We start from the raw sequence: 23,531 nt of genomic DNA, 5'->3' as shown, positions 1-23,531 counted from the left end.
TCCACAACTATGGAACAATCTTCTAATTAATGTTTACAGACAGAGAATATGTCTCAATTTTAAGTCTAAAATTATTTTGTTAAACAGCTTTTCTCAAGGATGAAGGTGCAGATCAGGGGTGTCATAACTCAAGAAGAGCTATTATCTATTTATACATGGTAGTTCTCATGCCTAATGGGATGCCAGTGCCTGACCCGGACAAATGTTGATTGTACCATCGTTACACTCTCTATAAACGTAAAGTTTACACTTTACCAATAAAATACATTCAATTACAATTTAAGATAACAATTTGGTGACTAAGGCTACATCCACACGACAACGGCAACGAGATGTTATTTAAAAATATATCGCGTCCAAATGGGCAACGATCAGTAAAATATCAGGTCCATATGGCAACGCAACGCTTGCTGAAAACGATGCAATACACATGCCACACCTCTAGGGGCGCTGTAAGACGGTCCCTTCGGAGACACCAGAACAATAGAAGAAGTAAGGACGCATGCGCATAAACTATTATGCGCGAGACTTCATATTAGCCACAAAGTCAGGAAAACCTGTTCGTAAAATTACGTTATAATGACCAAATACAATGAAAAGTATTTTTCCAGTCTCACCTGTGAAAGGTAATCCCATGTGATCTCGTTTGGATGGTAAACCTGTTGGTACAGTTAAACGCAGCACATGAATGAGGCATCTTTATTCTCCGCTTTGACCTATCCAATATGGCGGCGAGGATGACGTATGATTCTACGCGGAAGGCGGCGTCTTTAATGGTCCGGAATAAATTGAATGCTACACGTTGATGAATTAATTTATTGTTCTACGCCTTTTTTGAGGAATGTATTGTAGGACTTAAACCAACATCTGAAGAGGTGAGATCGCTCCTTTTTTTCCCTATTTTTGCTGGCGGGATTGACCCTGCCCTAAGGGCTATTTTCTCTCTCTCTCTCTCTCACTTCGCACCATTACACAATAAATATTCACAGTGAAAATATTTTGTAAGCGCGTTTCATGAACCAAGTTATAGGATTTGTTGACAACTCGCATCGAGTTCGTTACACTTCTACCCGGCGTGAAGCACTGACAGTCATGTGGTTGTGACGTCATCGTAAACAAATCCGTTCTACTCATCCAGACGACTTCGCAACGGCAACGTTGACAGATCCTTCCACTCTGGAACCCGTTCTCAAAAAGACTGTGTTTTGGGCACCCAAAATGCCGGTGCCGTGTGGACGCCAGGCCTAAACGATAAGCAATTGTATCGGAGTCACCTGAATCCGTTGCCGTGTGGACAGGGCCTAAGTAATCTGACACAGAGGCTACATCCCAAATGACATCCTATTGTACATTGAGTGCACGAGATAGTGCGTAGGGCAGAATAATCACTGAGAGTGTTACTGAGCTCCAGAGTGGCCTGATGTCTTACAGAGGTGTTCTTTATTTTCAGGATCTTCCTCTTTAGTGGAGAAAACTTCAGGTGGGTTGTCGAGGTCGTCTCCATGGTTGTAGATGTTCAGCTCCAGCGTCTCCTCTTTCTTCACACAGACTTCTGACACTTCAAAGGTCTCTCCATCTGAAGTCTCTCTTTTCATGTCCTCACACAGTTAAAGATAAAACAACAATAAAAGGTATTCAGCAAAAAAAAAAAAACCTTTAACATATCTTATCAACAGTTTTATAATTTGAAAACATTGTTTTTTGTAACACAAATCATCATTAACATTTACCTGTGAGGGATCAGGAGCCCGAAACATCCTGGAGGACTGCTGTCTGTCTCCTGCTGGCCTCATTATAACAGCTCTAAACAAATAATAATAATAATAATAATAATAATAATAATAAAGTAATTTCTATCTCTAAACTGTTTAAAAATAGGAATATTTGAAGCTGTTCATAAAGCTTTAAAGCACAAATAATTTGTTTTACTGTTAAAAAGTTAAGAAACAAAAGAAAAAAACCCAGACCATGTTTGTTTAGCTGCGAGGTTAGTTAGGTAAATATATAGGAATTATTTTTTATTCTTGATTGGTGTAAGCTGGCGATGAAGAGTGGCTTAGAACAAGTTTAGTCAAAAGTATAAAATCCCTGTGGCTGTCTGGCTATACCTCCAAAGAGGTTTTCAAAATTGAGAGATACACTGCAACACTGCAATAACAAACACTTTTACTATAAACTTTCGCATATAACGAACTTAGTTTGTGTCCCCTGCCTTTAGTGACAATTAGCCGGTCTTTAAAAATATATATCACTGTCACGTCCATGCGTGTTGGAGCTTGGAGCATGCATGCACACAGCACCATTAGGACAAATTACTATGCAGCTTTCCAGATTAGAGCAAGGACTCTCTAAACACACAAACTTGGCAAAGTATGCGTGTTATACCTAGTGTCTCAGGTTACCAACCCTTGTATCTGTGTATTACCTTTCTGGTTTTGAGTTTGTTTTGTGTATTTGGACTCTGCCTTTCGTTTTTACCTTCACCATTCTGTTTGTGACCGTTGCCCGTTTCACAACCCTGCCTTTGTCTTATGGTTTTGAACTGTTTGCCTGCCTGTTTGTAAATAAACACTCTTCCTGCAATTACAGCAGTCATTTGCCTGCTTACATGGCACACTGATCCATGCGTTCCTCTTCCCCCCCAGAGACAAACAATAAATAATCAAGTCTGCAGTCAAGTTAACAATACGTGTTAATCTCATAAAACAAAGGCTTAATGAGCCTCACTTAGGTGTCGATCACTAACGATTATTGAGAATGTCGATCAAAGGATCAATAAAAGGATGCAATGACTGCTGATACTGCTAAACTTGTCACCTAGTTAAAGCACACCAGCAGCGTTTTTATACCACCCGCCCTGCCCAGCACCATGGTGTAACATAAATGACATCATCAGTGATTTGTGACACACGAATGAAGTGAATGGTGAGGATTTAGAAAACACAGCAAGTCAGTGGGTGTATATTGACAGCAATACACCAGTAACCTCCATCATTTCCATAACAGATGAAGAAATCAATCATCGCCTCCATTCGTGATCCTTTAACGCAGTCAGTGAACTGCAATAGTCACTCAGAAGGAGAAATTCGTGATAAGAAGGTGACTAAAATTCTGCATATAACGTGAGCGATTGGTGTGACAAGCAGGTCTATTTCAGCATTACAAACTTTTCTGTATAACGAACTATTTGGACGTCCCACAAGAAGTTTGTTATCGTGGGGTTGCAGTGTATTTATTTAGCATGCTTGCAACTTCTGTTGGTGAGTTCAGTTAAATCCTTGAAACCTATCTTTGCTCGCATGTCTACTCTCTGTGTTTCATAAGGCTATCCTGCACAGTAATTTTCCATCACATTCAGCCAACTCAGCTTTCTGAAATTACATTTTCCAATGTAATTTCAGAATTTCTCTATGTATTCAGCAGCAACGAGAAGCTCTTTGTTGTGAAAGAGTGATCCAGGTCCATCATCAGTTAAGAGTGAACTAAAGTAGTACACTGGCTACAACATTGTTCGGGAAAAGCACGTTAGATTAACAATGGATCTTAAAAGGCAGTTAAAGACACTTAGGCCCTGTCCACACGGCAACGGATTCAGGTGAATCCGATACAATTGTTTATCGTTTAGGCCTGGCGTCCACACAGCACCGGCGTTTTGGGTGCCCAAAACGCAATCTTTTGAGAACGGGTTCCAGAGTGGAAAGATCTGGCAACGTTGCCGTTGCGAAGTCGTCTGGATGAGTAGAACGGATTTGTTTACGATGATGTCACAACCACATGACTGTCAGTGCTTCACGCCGGGTAGAAGTGTAACGAACTCGATGCGAGTTGTCAACAAATCCTATAACTTGGTTCATGAAACGCGCTTACAAAATATTTTCACTGTGAATATTTATTGTGTAATGGTGCAAAGTGAGAGAGAGAGAGAGAGAGAGAGAGAGAGAGAGAGAGAGAGAGAGAGAAAATAGCCCTTAGGGCAGAGTCAATCCCGCCAGCAAAAATAGGGAAAAAAAAGGAGCGATCTCACCTCTTCAGATGTTGGTTTAAGTCCTACAATACATTCCTCAAAAAGGGCGTAGAACAACAAATTAATCCATCAACGTGTAGCATTCAATTTATTCCGGACCATTAAAGACGCCGCCTTCCGCGTAGAATCATACGTCATCCTCGCCGCCATATTGGATGGGTCAAAGCGGAGAATAAAGATGCCTCATTCATGTGCTGCGTTTAACTGTACCAACAGGTTTACCGTCCAAACGAGATCACATGGGATTACCTTTCACAGGTGAGACTGGAAAAATACTTTTCATTGTATTTGGTCATTATAACGTAATTTTACGAACAGATTTTCCTGACTTTGTGGCTAATATGAAGTCTCGCGCATAATAGTTTATGCGCATGCGTCCTTACTTCTTCTATTGTTCTGGTGTCTCCGAAGGGACCGTCTTACAGCGCCCCTAGAGGTGTGGCATGTGTATTGCATCGTTTTCAGCAAGCGTTGCGTTGCCATATGGACCTGATATTTTACTGATCGTTGCCCATTTGGACGCGATATTTTTTTAAATAACATCTCGTTGCCGTTGTCGTGTGGATGTAGCCAGGGCTCGAAATTAACTTTTTTTCTTTGTGTCCCCCAGTGGTCCCGAATTCTGTGTTGTATTGTCCCGAATGGAAGCAATAGTGGCCCCATTTTTTTCCTCTCTGAAATAACCAGTGGTTAATATTATCATATGAAGTTACTATTATATTTGTAACTATGCGATTTTGAACCCTTTATATCATTTTTACAATAAGTCACAAGACACAAGCGACACGTCCTATACATCATCTACTTCAAAATTACAGTTATTGCATTTTCAGTTTATTAAACTTTGGCGATCTCACTGTATGAATAGATACCCGTTTATTTAAAGGGGCCAACTAGCTCATTCAGAAAATGTTTCAACTCCCTACATCTGCAGTACACTTTAGTTGAAAATAAGACCCCTTTTATGTTCATTTCATCTACTTATACCTTGAATATCTGTTGGCACTTATAAGGCCAACTTATAATTTTCACCATTACCGTTATCCATAGCCCTGTGATGACCTGGCGACTTGTCCAGGGTGAACCCCGCCTTTCGCCCGTAGTCAGCTGGGATAGGCTCCAGCTTGCCTGCGACCCTGTAGAACAGGATAAAGCGGCTACAGATAATGAGATGAGATGAGACCGTTATCCATTTTTATGAACTTTCCGTTATCCATTACCGTTACCCATTTTTATGAACTTTCCGTTATCCATTTTATGTACTTTCCGTTATCCATTTTATGTACTTTCCGTTATCCATTTTATGTACTTTCCGTTATCCATTACCATTACCCATTTTTATGAAAATTCCGTTATCCATTTTATGAACTTTCCGTTATCCATTACCGTTATCCATTTTATGAACTTTCCGTTATCCATTACCGTTATCCATTTTATGAACTTTCCGTTATCCATTTTTATGAACTTTCCGTTATCCATTTTATGAACTTTCGCTGCCGAAGCGTGGGTGCAAATGTTAGCAACATCAGCATAGTGACAGGTCCGAGCCTAGCTGTGCTGCTGACTGACTAAACTTTCTGAACTAGAAAGACACCAAGAAAACTCACTTATTCTGTTGAACGGTATCTTCCGTCAATATCATCCACATCATTCCTGTTGTATTTTATAACGTGTCTAACAGTGTTCATTAAGTTCATTCAGTTGCTAGCGTTGCCTGCAGACCAGGCGATGACACTTTGGATGCTGAAGGTCCAGGAGACGTTATGTCTGGGCTTTCAGTTTCTTCCCCGCGGTCGGTCCGCTTCAACCACTTCAGCATTTTTGTTCTGGCAAGAGTCACCGCAGCGTGTGCGGTAGCAATTCCATTCCAAGTCCATATAATGCGGACTCCGGCCGAATATTTCTAGAACAGAATGCGCTGCTCTGTAGCCTACGGATGCAGGTGCATCGAAAGTGTAGCTGCTATGTATTTTTCGCTGTTAACGTTTTAAAATTAAAATTGACAAATTAGGTGAATGTCTACGTATGTGTTACGGCTTTGTAAATAATATTAATGTAGAACTTTTTTTCTAGATCTATTTTTTTTCCATTGTCCCGGGATTGTCCCAGATATGATAATTTTGTGTCCCGATGACATTTTTTATGGTCCCCGGGACATCGGGACACCGTTAGTTTCGAGCGCTGGATGTAGCCTTAGGGAAACCCACCCTGGGTTCGAACCCAGCGACCGGCGAGGGCCTTTCTGTGTGGAGTTTGCATGTTCTCCCCGTGTCTGTGTGGGTTTCCTCCGGGTGCTCCGGTTTCCCCCACAGTTCAAAGACATGCGGTTAGGTTAATATGGGACGGCCTTGGGCTGAGGTGCCCTTGAGCGAGGCACCGAACTCCCAACTGCTCCCCGGGTGCTGTTAGCATGGCTGCCCACTGCTCTGGGTATGTGTGTGTGCTCATTGCTCACGTGTGTGCATGTGTGTGTTCACTACTTCAGATGGGTTAAATGCAGAGAGGAAATTTCATAAGTGTGTGACGAATAAAGTTGTGCTTTCTTTCTTTTTCACCCCTGACCTATGGGCAATTTAGAGTCGCCAACTGAACTAATGTATGTCTTTGGACTGTGGGAGGAAACCAGAACACACAGAGGAAACAATCAGGCATGAAGAGAGCATGCAAACTCCACACACAAATGGACCAAGCACCTTCTTACTACAACAAGGCAATAAGCCTTTATTTATCACACATATACTCAAACACAAACTTAAAGCATATACACAGAGACATGGCCTCACTTTCGTTTATAAAAGCCTTGAGACCTCAAGAATGGCACAGGAATAGTTTTAAGCGTCAACAATAAATCTAATGTAGTAATTTTTACGATTAAAGTGATTTACAGAGGTAGCGGTCTGAGTGAATGACCTTGACGTCTGTAACGTCACAACAGGAAGTCTATCGGTCTTGTCGCCATTTCCGCTATACTAAAACACAGAGCTGACTGCAACTCCGATCCTCCATTTTGAGCTAATTTATCGCCATGCCACGTAGATGTGTTGCTGGCCGGTGCAGCAACATGACAGAAGGTGGATTTATGTTGCATTCATGGCCCAAGAATGTTCAAACTGCAAAGATTTAGACATGTTTTGCGAGAAGTTAACGGGCACATTGGGCGCCTATGAAGTGGTCTCTCCTCTGCTCTGCACATTTTACTGAAGACTCGTACGAAACCTCTGATCTTTTGAGAAGCGTTGGCTATAAGCCCGTATTGAAAGAGGGTGCAGTACCAACAATTAAAAAAAAAAAGAAAACAAGAAAAGGAAAGTATTTATTTATTTGCTTTCGTTTATTTAAAAGGGACAATGCACATTAATCAACATCTCCTTCTGAATTAAAAATGTAAACGTGCCAGAGTTAGCAAATTAGCTAATTTTCATCTGTAGTCCCTTGGCAGGTCAGTACAGCAACATAAAACAAAACAACAACAAAAAACAAGCACCCAGCACAAGAATGAGTAATTTTGTATAAGAGTGATGTGCGACCTGAGGGCTATTCATGGTTATAAGACTGATTAATTTTGATCCATCTCTTAAGTCTGGTTTTAAAATTTGTATAATTTGAACTTTCCCTTACCTCACAAGGAAGACTATTCCAGTAGTTATGGTGATGATACACGGGGCAACTTTTTGGGCAATGTTGCCGAGCAATGTTGCTGGGCAATTGCGTTTTGACTCTTTTCTATTGAGATTGGGCAACATTTAGGGTGTTCACACGGCACATATTTGCATCGATGCTGCACCGATGTATTTTGTTGCGATATATCTTACACCGGTGTAAATTTTGCGGAGCGTTCACACGTCACAAACCTGCTTACTAGAGAGAAGCGTGTTAGCACCGGTGCAGCCCCACTTGCGGTCACACGGCAGTTTCTGCGACCGTGCTATAGCAAAAACTTTATTACTATCATTTCCTTTGATAGTAATAAAGTTTTGATATTTCCTTTTATTACTATCATTTCCTATCATTATTACTATAATTTCCGATAGTAATAATGCGGAAATGAAATATGCGCATGCGTGAAAATGTACTTCTTTTTCCCGGTTGTCATGGCATCACCAAGCGCCGGGAAAACAACGTGGATGAAGACACCAGTGTTGCCAGATATTGCTGACGTTTTCCACCCCAAAATATGTTCAAATCCGCCAAAATGCACTTAAAACTGCCAAATCTGGCAACACCGGAAGACACGCAGTTCTGTTGTTGTTGATATTCGCCATTTTGGAAGCGCAAAATACCAGGATGCAAATTGTGCAATGCTCGTATGTAATCAACTCTCCTCACGCGTAGCGAGTCTACCCCTGTAGCGTTCAGACGTCCCATTTTATATCGGTGCTGCCCCGCAAACTAGCATTTACTCCGGAGTAAATTTCTTAAACCACCTCCCGAGCAGGGTTAGATTTGCACCGGTTTAAGCAGCTTTCAGGGGCGACACCGCTATAACTTTGTACCGTGTGAACGCTCTACCGGGGCAGCCCCGGTGCTACACCGGAGTAAAAGTTGCCGTGTGAACACCCCTATTGTTTCTTTCTGAATGGTTTTGATAATCTCTGGCAACTTTTTGAGATAAGCCAATCAGAACGCGAGTATCGAGTCATGTGACCTCCGGTGAGGTTCGGATCAGAAATTTCAAACAAATATGGCGGCCGCTCAGTGTCAGTGGAGTGAAGAGATGGAGAGACTCCTCATCTGTTTTTACGCCGGTAAGTTGTTATTTTAATATTCTATATGGAGGAATTTACCTCACCAAAGCTCTAAAAAACAACAGACAGCTTGATTAAATGGTCACAGAAAAAATTAAGACATCGATTTTTTTTAGCTAACTGTAAACTGCCGTTGCTAACTGTTGTTGCCCATTGTTAGTTGCCCTGTGTCTCACCTAGTTGCCCGTTGCCAGCAACATTGCTCGGCAACATTGCCCAAAAAGTTGCCCCGTGTATCATCACCATTAGAGGCCCTTACTGAGAAGACTGTATGCCCAAGTTTACTATATCTGCGTTGTATCATACAGTCTCCTCGGGTGGTTGCCCTAGTTACCCTGCCACTACCATCCATCTGCTTCACAAATTCACTCAATAGGGGAGGTGCAAGCCCATGTAATATCTTAAAAATTAGGCAAGCATCTAAAAAATGTAAAAAAAAAAAAAACTATCAAAATTAAATAAATTGTACTTCTTAACAATATGACAGTCATGATAGCTGATTGTTTTTTTTTTTTTTGTCAAGAACTTTTAAAGTTTGCTTATATAGGACCTCTATTGGTTTCAAAGTTGTCTTATTAGCTTGAGACCAACTTGTGAAACAATACGAAATGTAAGAAAAGATCATGGCATGCATAAAGAGGTTAGCTGCCTCTATTGTTAAATATGGTTCTATGTGTCTAAAATTCGCCAGGTTGAATTTAATGGTGTCGATCACCTTTTTAACATGTTTTTTGAACGTTAGGTTAGAGTCTAAAATGATTTCAAGATATTTAAAATCAGATACAGCCATGAGCTTTTCTCCACCAATTAAAACATCAGGTTGATGTGTCTTAACATGTTTCTGTGAAAAGAACATACAAACTGTTTTATTTATGTTTAAATGTAAGCATGAGTTTCTTAACCACTCAGAAACATGGACCAAGGCTGCAGTTAACTTGCTTGCAGCTTGTTGTTTGTTTTTTGCATGTACATAAAGAACTGTGTCATCAGCATACATACGTATGTTGACAGATTGGCATACTGATGGCAGATCATTAATGTACAGACTAAACAAGATAGGTCCCAACACTGATCCCTGTGGCACTCCTATATTACAGTTTTGATAAGTGGAATGAGTATTGCCAATAAGTACACTTTGTTTCCTGTTAAGTAAATAAGAACTCATTCATTTAATGGCATCTATTGAAAAATTAAAAAAAGATAGTTTTGCTATTAGTGCTTGATGGTTCACAGTGTCAAAAGCCTTTTTAAGATCTAAAAACACTGCGCCTATTTCACCACCTTTATCTAATTGGGATTTAACACTTTCCAAAAAATAACAATTAGCTGTTTCTGTGGAGTGGTTGGTGCGAAATCCAAATTGTTTTGGATGCAGTGGGGTGCGGCCCAGATTTAGGTGTGCTGTCAGCTGTTCCGCTACCCATCTCTCAGCCGCCTTGGATACCACTGGTAGGATGCTGACAGGTCTGTAATTTGACACAGATGTTTTATCACCAGACTTATAGACAGGAGTTATGACTGCTATTTTCAAGATACTGGGAAATACACCACTTTTAACTGAAAGATTGATCATATGAGCGATGGGATGAGCTAAAGCATCCTTATGTGATTTTAGAAATGTGGTATCCAAGCCATAGGCATCCTTTGCTTTTGAATTTTTCAGAGATGCAATGATTCTTTTCACTGCTAATTCAGATACCTCCATTATTCTAAAAGATGGTTTTGCCTCATCAATAAGGACACATGGTGTAGTTCCAGTTGGCAAGCCTTGGGCCAGCTCCTCAACTGAGTTTATAAAAAAACATTAAAAGTGCTTGCTATCATACCTTCATCTTGGATCACTATACCGTTTACCTCAAGTTCAGATACAGTTGTTTGCTGTTCATTATTCCTATTAGTTAATTTGTTAAGATTTTTCCAGATAAGTTTCCCATTACCCTGTGCCTGGTTTATAACTCTAATAAAAAAAATCTGCTTTAGCCTTTCTTATGCCCCTTAAAACCTTGTTTCGAACGGTTGTGAAAATATGCCCGTCACTTCTATGCCCTGATTTAAGTGCTTTCATCAGAGAAAGATCTCGCTTTTTCATTTGTTGCCAGAAAGTATCATTAAGCCATGGTAAGATGTTCTTTTGCCTGTGTTTATATTTAACCTTCCTGCTAAAGGAGGATATTACTTTCTTAATGGTTGTTAAGAAAGTGTTACAGCTGTGCTCAGTGTCAGTACTGGATATGAGGTCAGACCAGTCTATTTGTTTTATAGCATTTTCCAAATTGGCCATTTCATTTTTTGGGATTCTCTCATGGTATTGATTTGTTTTGGTATTATTTCTCAATAGTTTTTTGGTTATTTTCCGTACCATTAACGTGATATTATGATCTGACAGGCCAGTTAACATGTTGTATGCCTTAGTGACTCTCTCTGGTCTGTTAATAAATATCAGATCAATTTGGGTTTGGGAAGAGTTAGTTACTCTTGTTGGTCCTTGTACCAGCTTTTTAAAGCGAGTTCAGTTGCACCAGTTCTCCCGGAGAGTGAGTCAAGGGTTGTTGGTAAAACCTGGGATGGGACAGAATGGGACGGGACATATCGCTCGGGCAGTGACCTCCCCGCGGTTGTTGCTAAAACCAGTGACACCCCCAGGGTATCTGCACATTTTTCAAGTACAAATTTAAAGACTTTTAAGACCTTTTCAAGACCTCTAAATGGAAAAATTAAGACTGTACCATGGCAAAGACAGTGATAAATACGACAACTTAAAACTGTTTTCTGCAATAGTTTTTTTACTAACTTTAAGAAGAATGCACACAATTGGTGAACAACAGGGTGCATCAATGGCAACGGTTAGACATGCAAACAGCTGAAACAAAGTCGTGTGTTCTGGGCCTGCAGAACTACTGTAGCAGCAAGGAGAAGACTGGTGTTTACTGGAGAAAACACCATGAATCATTTCAAAAACGAAAACAATAAACGGCAAGTAGAACCAGCTGAACAACCTTAGCCGGCATTATTTCAATCCCCAAAGATTATCTTTGATGACGTGTGATTTTGTGTCCGACAGCAAAATCAGTCTGCGTGTCGTACAGTATACAGCTGGCTGAGGAAGTTCTCGAGTATCTTCTGCATTATAGCAGGTAACAGCATAAACCTGTTTATGCAGTCATACAATCATCAGAGCGTTACATTAAACACAGAAAAACTACTGTCACCTTTCATAACCATTATCAATATTAATCAATGTGTTGTAATAACTAAACTAATTATCATCAGTGCAATTGTTATATCAATGTTCATTATTCAAAATAATCATTAATTATTATCTATAATCCATGAATAATTGTTTGTATTACTACTACTACTAATAATAATAATAATAAACGACTTTTTTAATAATAATTTTTAAAAAATTACCTCAATTTTATAACATTTTAATAATCTCTACTTATTAGCTACATTAATTAATAATTAATAGAGTAGCAATTATAATTCAGTATTATTAATTACTACTTAATAAGCAGTGATTATCAAAATGTAATTTAATAATAAGTAGTTATTATCATCAACTACTAAATTATACTAATAAATAATAAGTAGTGATTATTAAAATGCTACAAAATTGAGTTATAAGATTGGTTAAAATTATTATTAAAAAAGTAGTAATTATTAGTAGTAGTAGTAGTGATACAAACAATTATTCATGGATTATAGATAATAATTTTTTTTAATAGTGAACATTGATATAACAATTGAACTGATAATAATAATAATAATAATAATAATAATAATAATAATAATAATAATAATAACAACAACATTAACAACAAGTATTACTAGTAGTATTATTGTTTATTATTAGTAGTAGTAGTACAGTTATTTTATATCAGTGTTCACTATTTTAAAAAATTATCTATAATCCATGAGTATTTGTTTGTATTCTACCAATTACTACTTTTTAATAATTTGTAATAATTTTAATAACTTAATTTTATAACATTTAATAATCCCTAGTACTTATTAATCACTAATTCATAAGTAGTAATGATTAATAATCAATAATAATTACTATTACTACTAATTATTATTAGTGGTTGTTAATATTATTCTTATTATTATATTAAAAACACTGTTGTAGACGATAAGTAATAAAATTAAAAAACTTTTTGTACAAATTATTTATATTGTACTATATTTAGAATTATTGTATTTTCTGGAGTTCTTTTTAATTGAGTTTTGAAATAAAGGTTGTTTATATATTTATATTAAACTTAGTACAATAAACAATGTTAATTATGTAAAAAAATGATGCTAATCATTGCTATCATTATTATTATTATTTCCTATAATGGTGATGATACACGGGGCAACTTTTTGGGCAATGTTGCCGAGCAAAGTTGCTGGCAACGGGCAACTAGATGAGACACAGGGCAACTTTTCAGGGCAACAACAGTTAGCAATGGCAGTTTACAGTTAGCTAAAAAAAAAAAAAAAATCGATGTCTTAATTTTTGCTGTGACCATTTAATCAAGCTGTCTGTTGTTTTTTAGAGCTTTGGTGAGGTAAATTCCTCCATATAGAATATTAAAATAACAACTTACCGGCGTAAAAACAGATGAGTCTCTAAAAACAGTCTCTCCATCTCTTCACTCCACTGACACTGCAGCCGCCATATTTGTTTGAAATTTCTGATCCGAACCTCACCGGAGGTCACATGACTCGATACTCGCGTTCTGATTGGCTTATCTCAAAAAGTTGCCAGAGATTATCAAAACCATTCAGAAAGAAGCAATGTTGCCCAATCTCAATAGAAAAGAGTCAAAACGCAATTGCCCAGCAACATTGCTTGGCAACATTGCCCAAAAAGTTGCCCCGTGTATCATCACCATAAGCCCCATTTTCCACCTGACTCTTGTGCGCATGCGCGAACCCCCCTGCGTTTCACTCCGGAGCGCTTGACCTCTAACACACACGCGCGCCTTGTGTCCGTGAAAAGCCAGTTTCCCAGTCCACCGTGTCCCCAGCGCTGCGGTACCGGCTTTAAACACATTTGTGCGATCCAGCGCTTTTTATCGCAAACGATTCTTCTCCTTATTTTGGGGGTATTTGTCATCCCCCAACCACTTGTCGTTAAACAGACATCTTCCCATAATTATCAATGCTTTCTAGCGCCCACGTAAGCTACCTGCGCATCTCTCACTCTTCACAACCACCGCACCACACCACACTACAACCACCGCACCACACCCACACCACACTTCCTCCAGTAGCCTCCTAACGTTAGTTCTTGATCTACAGAATGCACAGAAGACGCACAGAACCAATGCTGCCCCCAAAAGGTACGCTGGTCACTTTTAAAATTACGGTTAAAAAAATACCCCAAACCGGATGGAGACATTTCACTCGTTCGGTCCAATATTAAATTTAATACCTCCCTTTCGAAAATTCCAGTCATTCCAAACAATTTAAGACGTTTTTAGGCCTTGAAAACCAAAAGTTGTATTTAAGACTTTTTAATGACCCGCGGGAACCCTGCATCCCGTTCCATCCCAGGTTTTAGTAATTGCCTGAGCCGAGCAGTAATGGCAGAGTACACAGTATGGAGAGAATGAGTGAAGCAGCCGTCTGATTTTCTCCACTGGATACTGCTGCCATCTCGCCCTCACGTGGAAGAAGCGAATGAACAGAGAACTGAACGAACAACTGAAAGTCAGATTGTTTCAAAACAATCAGCCACAAGGTCGGACTTCAAGAAGTGAGAACACACACAGGTAAGCTCCGACTCTCATTTGGATACAAAACAACAAAAACAACACTCGTTGTTTACCTGCATTTAGATTAATACATGTAACTTGTATTGTGTGTTTAAGTTACTGGTATAACAGGGCTCCAGAGTGCGACCAATTTGGTCGCACGTGCGCCTTAATTTCGGAGTGGTGCGCCTTAAAAAAATCTTTGGTCGCACCGGTGCGACCAGCTGTCTGAGGGAGAGGTGGGCGTGGGGGACGCGAGACTAACCTTTCCATTTTACCCCGCAAATGGGTAATGCTTGTAAGCTGCAAATATATCATAGCCACCACGTCCGTAGATCAAAACATCAACATTCGGCCGCTTGAGTAGGCTACCTGCCTTTAAAACAATGGGATCGAACGTTGCCAGACCTAACTGTTTACAGCGGTGCGCGCAGACTGTTCTGCATACTGCATAGTGCAGTGGTGCACAGGCTACGCTCGGCTTTGCTGTGATTCAGCAACAAACCGACTGATACAATTAGACAGCGACATCGTTGAGTAAATGGAAGCTCGAGATAATAAAGCATCATTAAATGTTACGAGTCACGAAGCGCCACGGCATCCCACACTAACCTTGTCCAGCTCCAATGCTATGCTAGTCTCTTTCCGTCAACCACAAAAAGAACACAACCATAAAGTATTCCCAAGCCGTAATTGTGTATAATTTCAAAACAAAGGTTTCAGTATCCAGTCGAAATGGGGGCCTGTCAAAGCATTGTACGTCATTTGTTCGACCGCGGGAATTCGACCGCGGGAGTTCTCTGACTGGGATAGCTGAACACATTTCATTCACGTAGCTAAATGTTAGTCATGAACTAGTACAATGAAACGAACTATAGATAGTTTTTTTGTTCCTAGTGCAAGGGCCTCTGTGTCCGTGGAGGGACAGAAAGACAAAGATGACGAGACCACAGCAGAGACAGCAGAAACGGTAAATGAACCCGAGCTAAAGAAAAAGACGTACACGTTTCGAAGAGAATGGCTTAGTCAGTTTCCTTGGCTGAGGCATAGTAAAGAGGAGAACGTTATGTTCTGCATGTATTGCAAGGAGTGCGGAAAGACCATGGCAGGCAATACTTCTTTTGTTACCGGGTGCAATACATTTCGAATTGAGACACTTAAAAAACACAGTGCATCCGCGAAACATATATCATGCCGGGATAAATGCACTGCGCAAGTTTCACCCCTTCCCAATGCTTTTCAGCGCCAGACAGCTGCTAATAGGTCAGCTGAAGAGGCCGAGATGATTGCCAAATTTAACATCGCATATAACATAGCCAGAGAGGAACTCCCGTTCACTAAGTTTCGTTCAGAAGTTATCCTTCACAAAAAAAAATGGGCTGGCTATAAACCCAACATATAGCAACGACATGGCCTGCGCCCAGTTTATAGGGGTTATAGCAGACACCCTAAAGGGGAAAACGAGTGTGGAGATAGCGAGCAGCCAATATATGTCACTTCTCATTGACGGAGACACGGATGTTTCCTCGAGAGAGTGCGTCATCGTCTTTGGACGTTGCTTGCGGAGAGGGAAGCCTGTCAACCTGTTGATCGGTCACGTCGAAGTTGAACATGGACATGCGCAAGGTAAGATGCTCCCTCTAGTGGCTGTCATAATAATATAGCTAATAATCATTTTTTCATCGCAAACTCGGTATATTTACAATCAGCAATATTCTGCAACATTATATTTATCATTATAGTTATATAATAGTATAATTATTATTGTGGTGTAATATTCTACTTAAATAGGATATATTGAAAAATCAAAAGTGGATTGCATTATATTAAAAATATTGATTTCATAGACCCTAGTCATTTTTTGCCTTTATAATTTCTTCATAGGACTTTATGCAGCCTCAAAGCAGGCATTTGAAGCTCTTGGGGAGCAGTGCTGTGACTGGCTACATAAGACAGTTGCCCTGGGTGCGGATGGTGCGGCAGTAAATCTGGGAAGCAAAGGCGGCGTCATAGCCCTGATGCAGAGGGAGGCAGGGGACCACATTATCCCTTTCCACTGCATGCCTCACAGGTGAGACCAGCTTTCTCTTCAAATTAGAACTTACCCAAGGGTCATATTACTGAATCGAATTGATATGGCTACATGTGAAATTGTGCTTCTCTTCAGATTGGAATTGGCAATGTTGTCTGTGCAAAGGGAAAATCCGCTAATCGGCCAGTTGTATGACCTTCTGCATCTGATTTGGAAAACCTACCATTTCAGCCCAAAATCAATGAGGGAGCTGAGGGCCATTGGAGCTGACTTGGGGATAAGCCCTTTGATGCCCAGTGGAGTGAAGGGGACAAGGTGGCTCCCACATGTGTCTAGAGCACTGGAAACATTTCTGAAGCCAGGGCAATTCACTGCTGTATACTACCATATGGACCATTTGGCCGGGAGTGCTACCAATGCAGACATTGCAGGCCGGGCTGCAAAGGCCAGTACATATTGTCACTAAATTAGTTTAGTTTATACCCTTGAATTCGTTTAATGAAACTAGCTAATCTGTATTATACTATGTGACTATTGTTTTACGATACAGGTCAAGAAGTCAATGGAGGATTCCACTTTTGTGGCCTTTTGCCATTTTATCACTGATATATTCAGTGGAATTAGCCATTTCAGCCTCTTACTTCAAAAAGACGAGGTCATCCTACCACAAGTAAGAGATATAAGTAAACCTGAGCTGGAGATGTGTTTCTGGACATTAGCTGTGTTATTAATACCTTAATGTTAAATGTAAACAGGCAGTGTGCGGCCTTGACAAGCTGCTGATGACAACAGAGGCAATGCTTGCAAGGCCTAAGCCGGGCAGAAGACTAGCGGAGTTCTTGGCTGACCTGACACAGCAGAAGAGGCAGCGGCAGCATACACAGGAAACAACATACACATTCCAGGTATACAGATGGTTTTGTCTAGCACTTACACAGTGAACAGTGTATTTGTACAAACATTTCCAACATTTAAAACATCTGGTTTGCAACACAGACAATACCGCTCAAAGGTGAGGCATCCGAGCTGACGGGTGGACTTGCTGGCACCAAATTAAAAAAAGCAATGGGTGCAACAATTGTGTCAACGTTGAACCACCTGAAGGCCAGATTTAGCAGCATCCTAGGCAAGTGTAGTTACCACATCCTCTACAAAACTGCTGTTAATTATGCACATTGTGCATTTACTAAAATGTAGCTTTTCTTACAGTAGGGGAGCATTCCCTGGTGAGCACAACACAGGCTGTCAAGGCCTTTAATATTTTTAACCACGAATGCTGGCCTGAAATGAGAGAAGACCTTGTAGACTATGGTGCAGAGGATCTGGACTTTCTGCTCAATCACTTCTCCATAGTTCTTCAAAGGCAGATAGTGAATTACTTCGACAATGTAATATGTCTGATAATAGGTATGCTGTGAATGTGAACTGATTATCTGTGTAATTATTTTCAGAAATTCTGTTGACATAAACCAAGCCAAGGAGGAATTTCAAGGTCTCAAATTGCTGATTTCACAACTCTTCATGGACAAGACCTACCTCAGCCTTTGGGAGATTATACTAACAAGGGAGCCCTACTGCACTGATTTCAAGGTACATTTTAAATATATATATATATATATATATATATATATATATATATATATATATATATATATATATATATATAAAAGTTTGTGTCAGTTTGCTATATTAACATTGCTGAATTTAACTTCTTGGATGCATTTCCCAGAACATCCTACACCTTGTTCAAATTATGCTGGTCCTCCCAGTCTCAGCTGCAGTGTGCGAGAGGGGGTTCTCCACGCAAAAAAGAATAAAATCTGATGCACGGGCATCCCTTCATCCATCCACAGTTGGAGACTTAATAAGCATTCGTGTAGAGGGGCCAAGTCTGGAGGACTTTGACGCGAGGGAGAGTGTGGCAGCCTGGTTCAGCCAAGGCCAAAGGGCAAGAAGGCCACATTACAAGAGTTGGTCATCTGAGGCTTGAACACACACACATGCACACACACACACACACACTTGGAGTAAAAGGTAATGTTCTTATCGATTACCATGTTTTGTTCTGTTTTACATATGCATTTGCATTGTATGCTGACATACAGCATGTCTATGACTATTAGAGAGGAGTGTTAACCTTGTCTTGTTGTTTTATTTGTGCTGTCTTAATGACGACTGTTTGTTTGCCAAATGATTTTCAAGTTATTTGTTCTCAATGTATTTTACAGAAATAAAAAAATATCTGTGAAACGCCGATGTTAAATGTCATAAGTGATAGAGTTGAAAAAAAAATTGGTGCACCTAACTTTTGGGCTGGTGCACCTAAAAAAAAAGTTAGGCGCACCAGTGCAACCAGTGCAAAAAGTTAGTCTGGAGCCCTGTATAAGATTATTTAATTTGCTCCAGAATGTGATTGTCTCAGTTCATCTGATCATTTAATGAGCCTTTTACGTTTTATCAGTGAAAATGCATGCATGTACATGTATGTTGCATAAGTTATAGATGTGTTACAACCTCCCACTACCATAGCACATCTCACATAAAAGCAGCCGGACAACAATTGATATATTAACGTTTTTCCCTTTTACTTGATATTTTTCATATATTACAAGAAAAGGTTTTAACAGCACAGTGAAAAAATAGTACAGGGCGGTTGGCAGAGGAGATAAGAAAACCAAAACAAAACCTAGCCAACAACTGACTCCTCGTTCCAGTCTTCCTCGCTCCCGTGTTCCACGCGCAGCCGCGAGGTACAAAATAAGAGTGAAATCTTCCGGTCGTCTGCCTAACCTACACTGACTGACTGTTCTACAAAACGTGCAGGAACAACCACCCAGAACTAAAACTAGCTAACACCACCACCACCAGCTAAAGCTATTTACAAAAGAAATCAAAACGAACTAACAAAACATTAAAAGGTGCGCGTGTGCCAGTGTCTGCTCAAAAGGGAAGCGCAAGCGAAAGAGAGAGAGAGAGAGAGAGCGCCATCACGAAGTTAGGGCGTCTTTATAGTTGAAGGACCGCCCAGTAAGCCCAACGCCAATGCACCAACGCTCCACCTATGGGATATGATTGGAGAGACATTAACAAGACCAGCAACACATCATTAAACAAACATGATTACCGCAAGCAACACCAGCACCACGTAACAAGATAGTTTTCACATGACGTCACAGAGTCGGGGATTCCCTAGTGGCGGCCATCTTGTGGGTCAAGCTTACCGTACGGGTCACTGAGCACACATTGTAACGCACGAGTACAAAGTCTTCAAAAGAACCCAAGCAGGCTATTTAAAGTTAGCAATGGTGCACACCTAGCCTAGTAAACTAGACCCACCCGCCTAGCGGCCAAAAATATTTTTGCCTAGCGAATGGGTCTAGCCTCGCACCATATAAACAAAAACACCCCGGGCATCAAATCGTGCCCGCCAATCACAACGCAAGGTTTTTGTTTGGATTCTTTGGGCGGGCTTTTGCAGGAGTGATGACAAAGCTGCGCGATGCTGGAGAAAGCACAACAGGAAAGATGGCTACGGCTAGTGAACAGCGCGCGTTTGACTCCGCTTTGGAATCAGTTTTAGAAGAATTAGACTTGGAGTTTTCGTTGAAACATGAGCAGGAAGAGGCTCTCCGCTCATTCCTTTTCAAGAAGGACATTTTCGCTGTTTTGCCGACCGGCTATGGCAAAAGTCTGATCTACCAGCTGGCTCCGCTCGTAGCCAAAAGGATGGGGCTAGTTTGTGCAGTACGAAGAATTAATAAACAGCTTTGAAACATTACTTTTTGATTGTTTCTTATTTTCCCGTTATTTTAAATTTAAGGGAAATTATTTCACCAAACACCACTAAATAAAAACTCTCAAAAACAGTTTAAGCAAACCCTTGAAAAACACTTGGAAAAAAAATGTGTATGTGGTACAGACTCCAAACTTGTGGTCATTATCTCCAAACTTCTTAATATCTAGAACCTGTTTATTAATTAATACGCATTTTGAAAAATTATTTATTTCAAGGCCTCCCCCACTGCTTTCTGTCGCTCTGACTACGTCACAGTCACTGTTGCGCCGATTGGTCAGAGCGTTGGCCTATACGCACAGAGACAGTTTGAAAGACAGCGGTTTGTTCCTCCCACCCCCTTCGGAAATGTCTACGGATCGAGGCCAGACTAAATATTCACATTTAGTCTGGCTTGCCAGGCTAGTGCACACCTGTTGTATTCACGGCTATCGTAATAGGTCAGATGATGACGTCAAGCGGAGCTTTTATGGAATTCCCACTGTACGGGAGCACGAAGGCGAGCAAACAAAGAAACTCAGCATACAAAGGAGAAATCTATGGCTTGCGAGAATCAACCGCAAGGATTATCAGCCTTCCAAACACAGCAAAGTCTGCTCTGATCATTTTATAAGTGGTAAGTTGTTTAAATAAACAATCAATTGTGTTTAAGTTTGTTTTTGGAAACCAAAACATCATGTGAACAATCTCTGGAGAATGCCTAACTGGAACCGCTGAGTGTACGTTTACATTGTAATGTACACTTAATATCGCTCGTTTGTCACGTTTCTATTTGAAACTTGTCACTTCACTCACGCAAGGGTCATTTTTGAAAAACATTTTAGGTCTATTCTGTATGATTTGATTTGTGTTTGGGATGCAAACAGCGCGCCTTTTGGCGGATGCCGCCTGAATCGCGCAGATCCGATTTTTTTTTTTAGGGGGGGCGTTGGAGTGTCTGATTATAATTTCAAAGTAAATTCTGTATTAAAATTACTAAATAAGCAAATCCGTTACAGTCCATGAAACAGGAAGTATAAGGATGAGAAAAAAACAGTTTAAATCGGAAAGCTGCGCACATTTGTGCAGCCCGAGCGGTGTGCAGGACTGCGCAAATGTGTGCAGCTTTCCGATTTAAACTGTTTTTTTCTCATCCTTATACTTCCTGTTTCATGGACTGTAACGGATTTGCTTATTTAGTAATTTTAATACAGAATTTACTTTGAAATTATAATCAGACACTCCAACGCCCCCCTAAAAAAAAAAAATCGGATCTGCGCGATTCAGCCGTGAAAAAGGCGGCATCTGCCAAAAGGTGCGCTGTGAATATATAAAGTTGTATATATCAGACAGCCTTTAAAGTTTGATGAAGTCAGTTTCAGGCTTTGGAGCAGGCTTTGGCAGTTTCAGGCTTTGGCAGCCCTGCATAGTCACTTGAAAATGCATCTTTGTCCACTTCGTAGCGGTCAATTCCCCCAATCAAGGCCAGTTTGGCTGCATACCGTTGTCGTGAGATGTCGTCTAATGTATCTATATACTTCTGTTTGCTTGATTTTGCCGACATTGATCTTTATTTTAGAAAACTGACTATATAACTTCATAAATTCGTCCGAGATAATGTAGCCGGTAGTGGCGATGGTCCGTTTTGTTTGCCCCACAAGATGGCGGCTGGGGGGCGTTCCCCGGAATGCCGTGACGTCAGTGAAAACTATCTATAATGCCTATCCTGTTTTAATGAGAGTCAACCCACAATCAATGAAGTCGAATCAGTCTTAGTTGAGCAAGTCGGTAACGGTATTTCTTACTTTCACCATAAATTTTTATTTATATTACTTTGGTCTATAGCTGTCAAAGGCCTTGGCCTTAAAACCGATTATCGCTGTGATGTCACGCACTCAGGGCTGGCTGGCAGCTTGAATACCAACTTTGTGGTCAATTTTAACTCTCAAAAATATATATTTTTTTATTCCCATTTATGCAGCATACAAGAATCAAGGATGGAGATACTATCCACTCAGAAATTAATTTAAAAATAAAGGTTCTGCGTATCTGCTTTAAGCACAGTGAAATTCCTCTCTGCATTTAACCCATCTGAAGCAGTGAACACACACATGCACAGACAAGTGAGCAATGAGCAGACACACACCCAGAGCAGTGGGCAGCTATGCTACAGTGCCCAGGAGCAGCTGGGGGTTAGGTGCCTTGCTCAAGGGCACTTCAGCCCAACCTCAGACCATGGCTGCCCCATGTTAACCTAATCGTATGTCTTTGGACTGTGGGGGAAACCAGAGAACCTGGAGGAAATCCACACAGACATGGGGAGAACATGCAAACTCCACACAGAAATGCCCCTGTCGGCCACTGGGCTCAAACCCAGAAGCTTCTTGCTGTGAGGCAACAATGTTAACCACTACACCACCGTGCCGCCCTGTAAAACACTTTAAAAATTAGAAAGAGTGATTATTGATCCAGAAGATGGAAGGTTTAAGTGTGTAATAAGCATTAAATGCATTGAAACGTATAGCATTAGGATTGCCAATCTAGTCGACTTCTCACATGTGATTGATATCGATGAAGAATGGTTAAGGGCTTCTTACTAGAGTGGCGGCTACAATTATCAAGTCAATTATTGACACCTTTTCAGATTTACTAATAAAAAAATAAAATAAAATAAATTTACAAAAAGGTGAGTTTCAGTTACAACAGTTATTACTGGTTAATTAATCAACCGGAAGACACACACACACACACACACACACACACACACCCTTTGATCTTGTCATCTGATGACACAGCTTGTTACCAGAGATGGAATATTTTTCAGCACGATCAGCAATTTGAGGAAAACCCGGATGTTATCATCGCAGGTAAGCATGGTGGAAAGGTCATGGACATTTTTACTGATCAAATTCACCGATATTTCATGATGTCCTTGTCAAAACCTACTTTATTTCTTACGCTTTCGTTTGACCATCGCCATTTTGTATCTAAATGCGCGTTTGAGAAGTCACGTGAGGTGTTGATAATCGTGATGACTTTCACCGGTGTCCACCATTATCGACACCCTGTGGAATTAAGGGACATTTACAACTGTTATGGATCAATCTTTGTGTAACATTGTTGAAGTAGATGAAGTACTTTCAAAAAATAAAAGTGCTGTGATTTACAATTTTTTTTTCTGATTCATAACAGAATGGAATGCTTATAGAAT

General features: G+C 40.3%; 2 protein-coding genes across 4 annotated transcripts in view; one reads left to right on the top strand and one right to left on the bottom strand.

The window, feature by feature from the left end:
* LOC132884547 (zinc finger protein 501-like) overlaps window positions 1-23,531 on the bottom strand; it is a 46,719-nt gene that overhangs the window by 20,338 nt on the left and 2,850 nt on the right. The window contains exons 1-3 of one of the 3 annotated variants that reach the window (XM_060918407.1): window positions 5,632-5,674; window positions 1,731-1,803; window positions 1,430-1,598 (exon numbers count right to left, since the gene is read on the bottom strand). The exons of 1 other annotated variant lie outside the window; for it this stretch is intronic. In XM_060918407.1, coding sequence (XP_060774390.1) covers window positions 1,430-1,598; window positions 1,731-1,803; window positions 5,632-5,672 — 283 coding nt within the window. In that variant the 5' untranslated portion in view covers window positions 5,673-5,674. Of the gene's footprint in view, window positions 1-1,429; window positions 1,599-1,730; window positions 1,804-5,631; window positions 5,675-23,531 lie in introns of those variants that run through there. One more of the 3 variants, XM_060918408.1, reaches the window with a different exon arrangement.
* Window positions 15,862-17,966, top strand: LOC132884673 (zinc finger protein 862-like). Its single transcript, XM_060918509.1, has 7 exons — window positions 15,862-16,142; window positions 16,401-16,587; window positions 16,684-16,993; window positions 17,099-17,218; window positions 17,304-17,453; window positions 17,545-17,674; window positions 17,758-17,966. Exons 1-7 carry the CDS (start codon window positions 15,926-15,928, stop codon window positions 17,964-17,966), a joined length of 1,323 nt encoding a protein of 440 aa, XP_060774492.1. The 5' UTR covers window positions 15,862-15,925.

This window comes from Neoarius graeffei, chromosome 4 (assembly GCF_027579695.1).
Source record: "Neoarius graeffei isolate fNeoGra1 chromosome 4, fNeoGra1.pri, whole genome shotgun sequence".
Taxonomy (NCBI): Eukaryota; Metazoa; Chordata; class Actinopteri; order Siluriformes; family Ariidae; genus Neoarius; species Neoarius graeffei.
This window is presented reverse-complemented; position numbering and strand designations above follow the sequence as displayed.

What these genes read in the sequence shown, in the direction of transcription:
- LOC132884673 (XM_060918509.1), top strand. Translation starts at nt 15,926, where the DNA reads ATGGCCTGCGCCCAGTTTATAGGGGTTATAGCAGACACCCTAAAGGGG. An exon ending in TGAACATGGACATGCGCAAG is followed by an intron (nt 16,143 to 16,400) that starts GTAAGATGCTCC and finishes ATTTCTTCATAG; the next exon opens with GACTTTATGCAGCCTCAAAG. An exon ending in TTGCAGGCCGGGCTGCAAAG is followed by an intron (nt 16,994 to 17,098) that starts GCCAGTACATAT and finishes TTTACGATACAG; the next exon opens with GTCAAGAAGTCAATGGAGGA.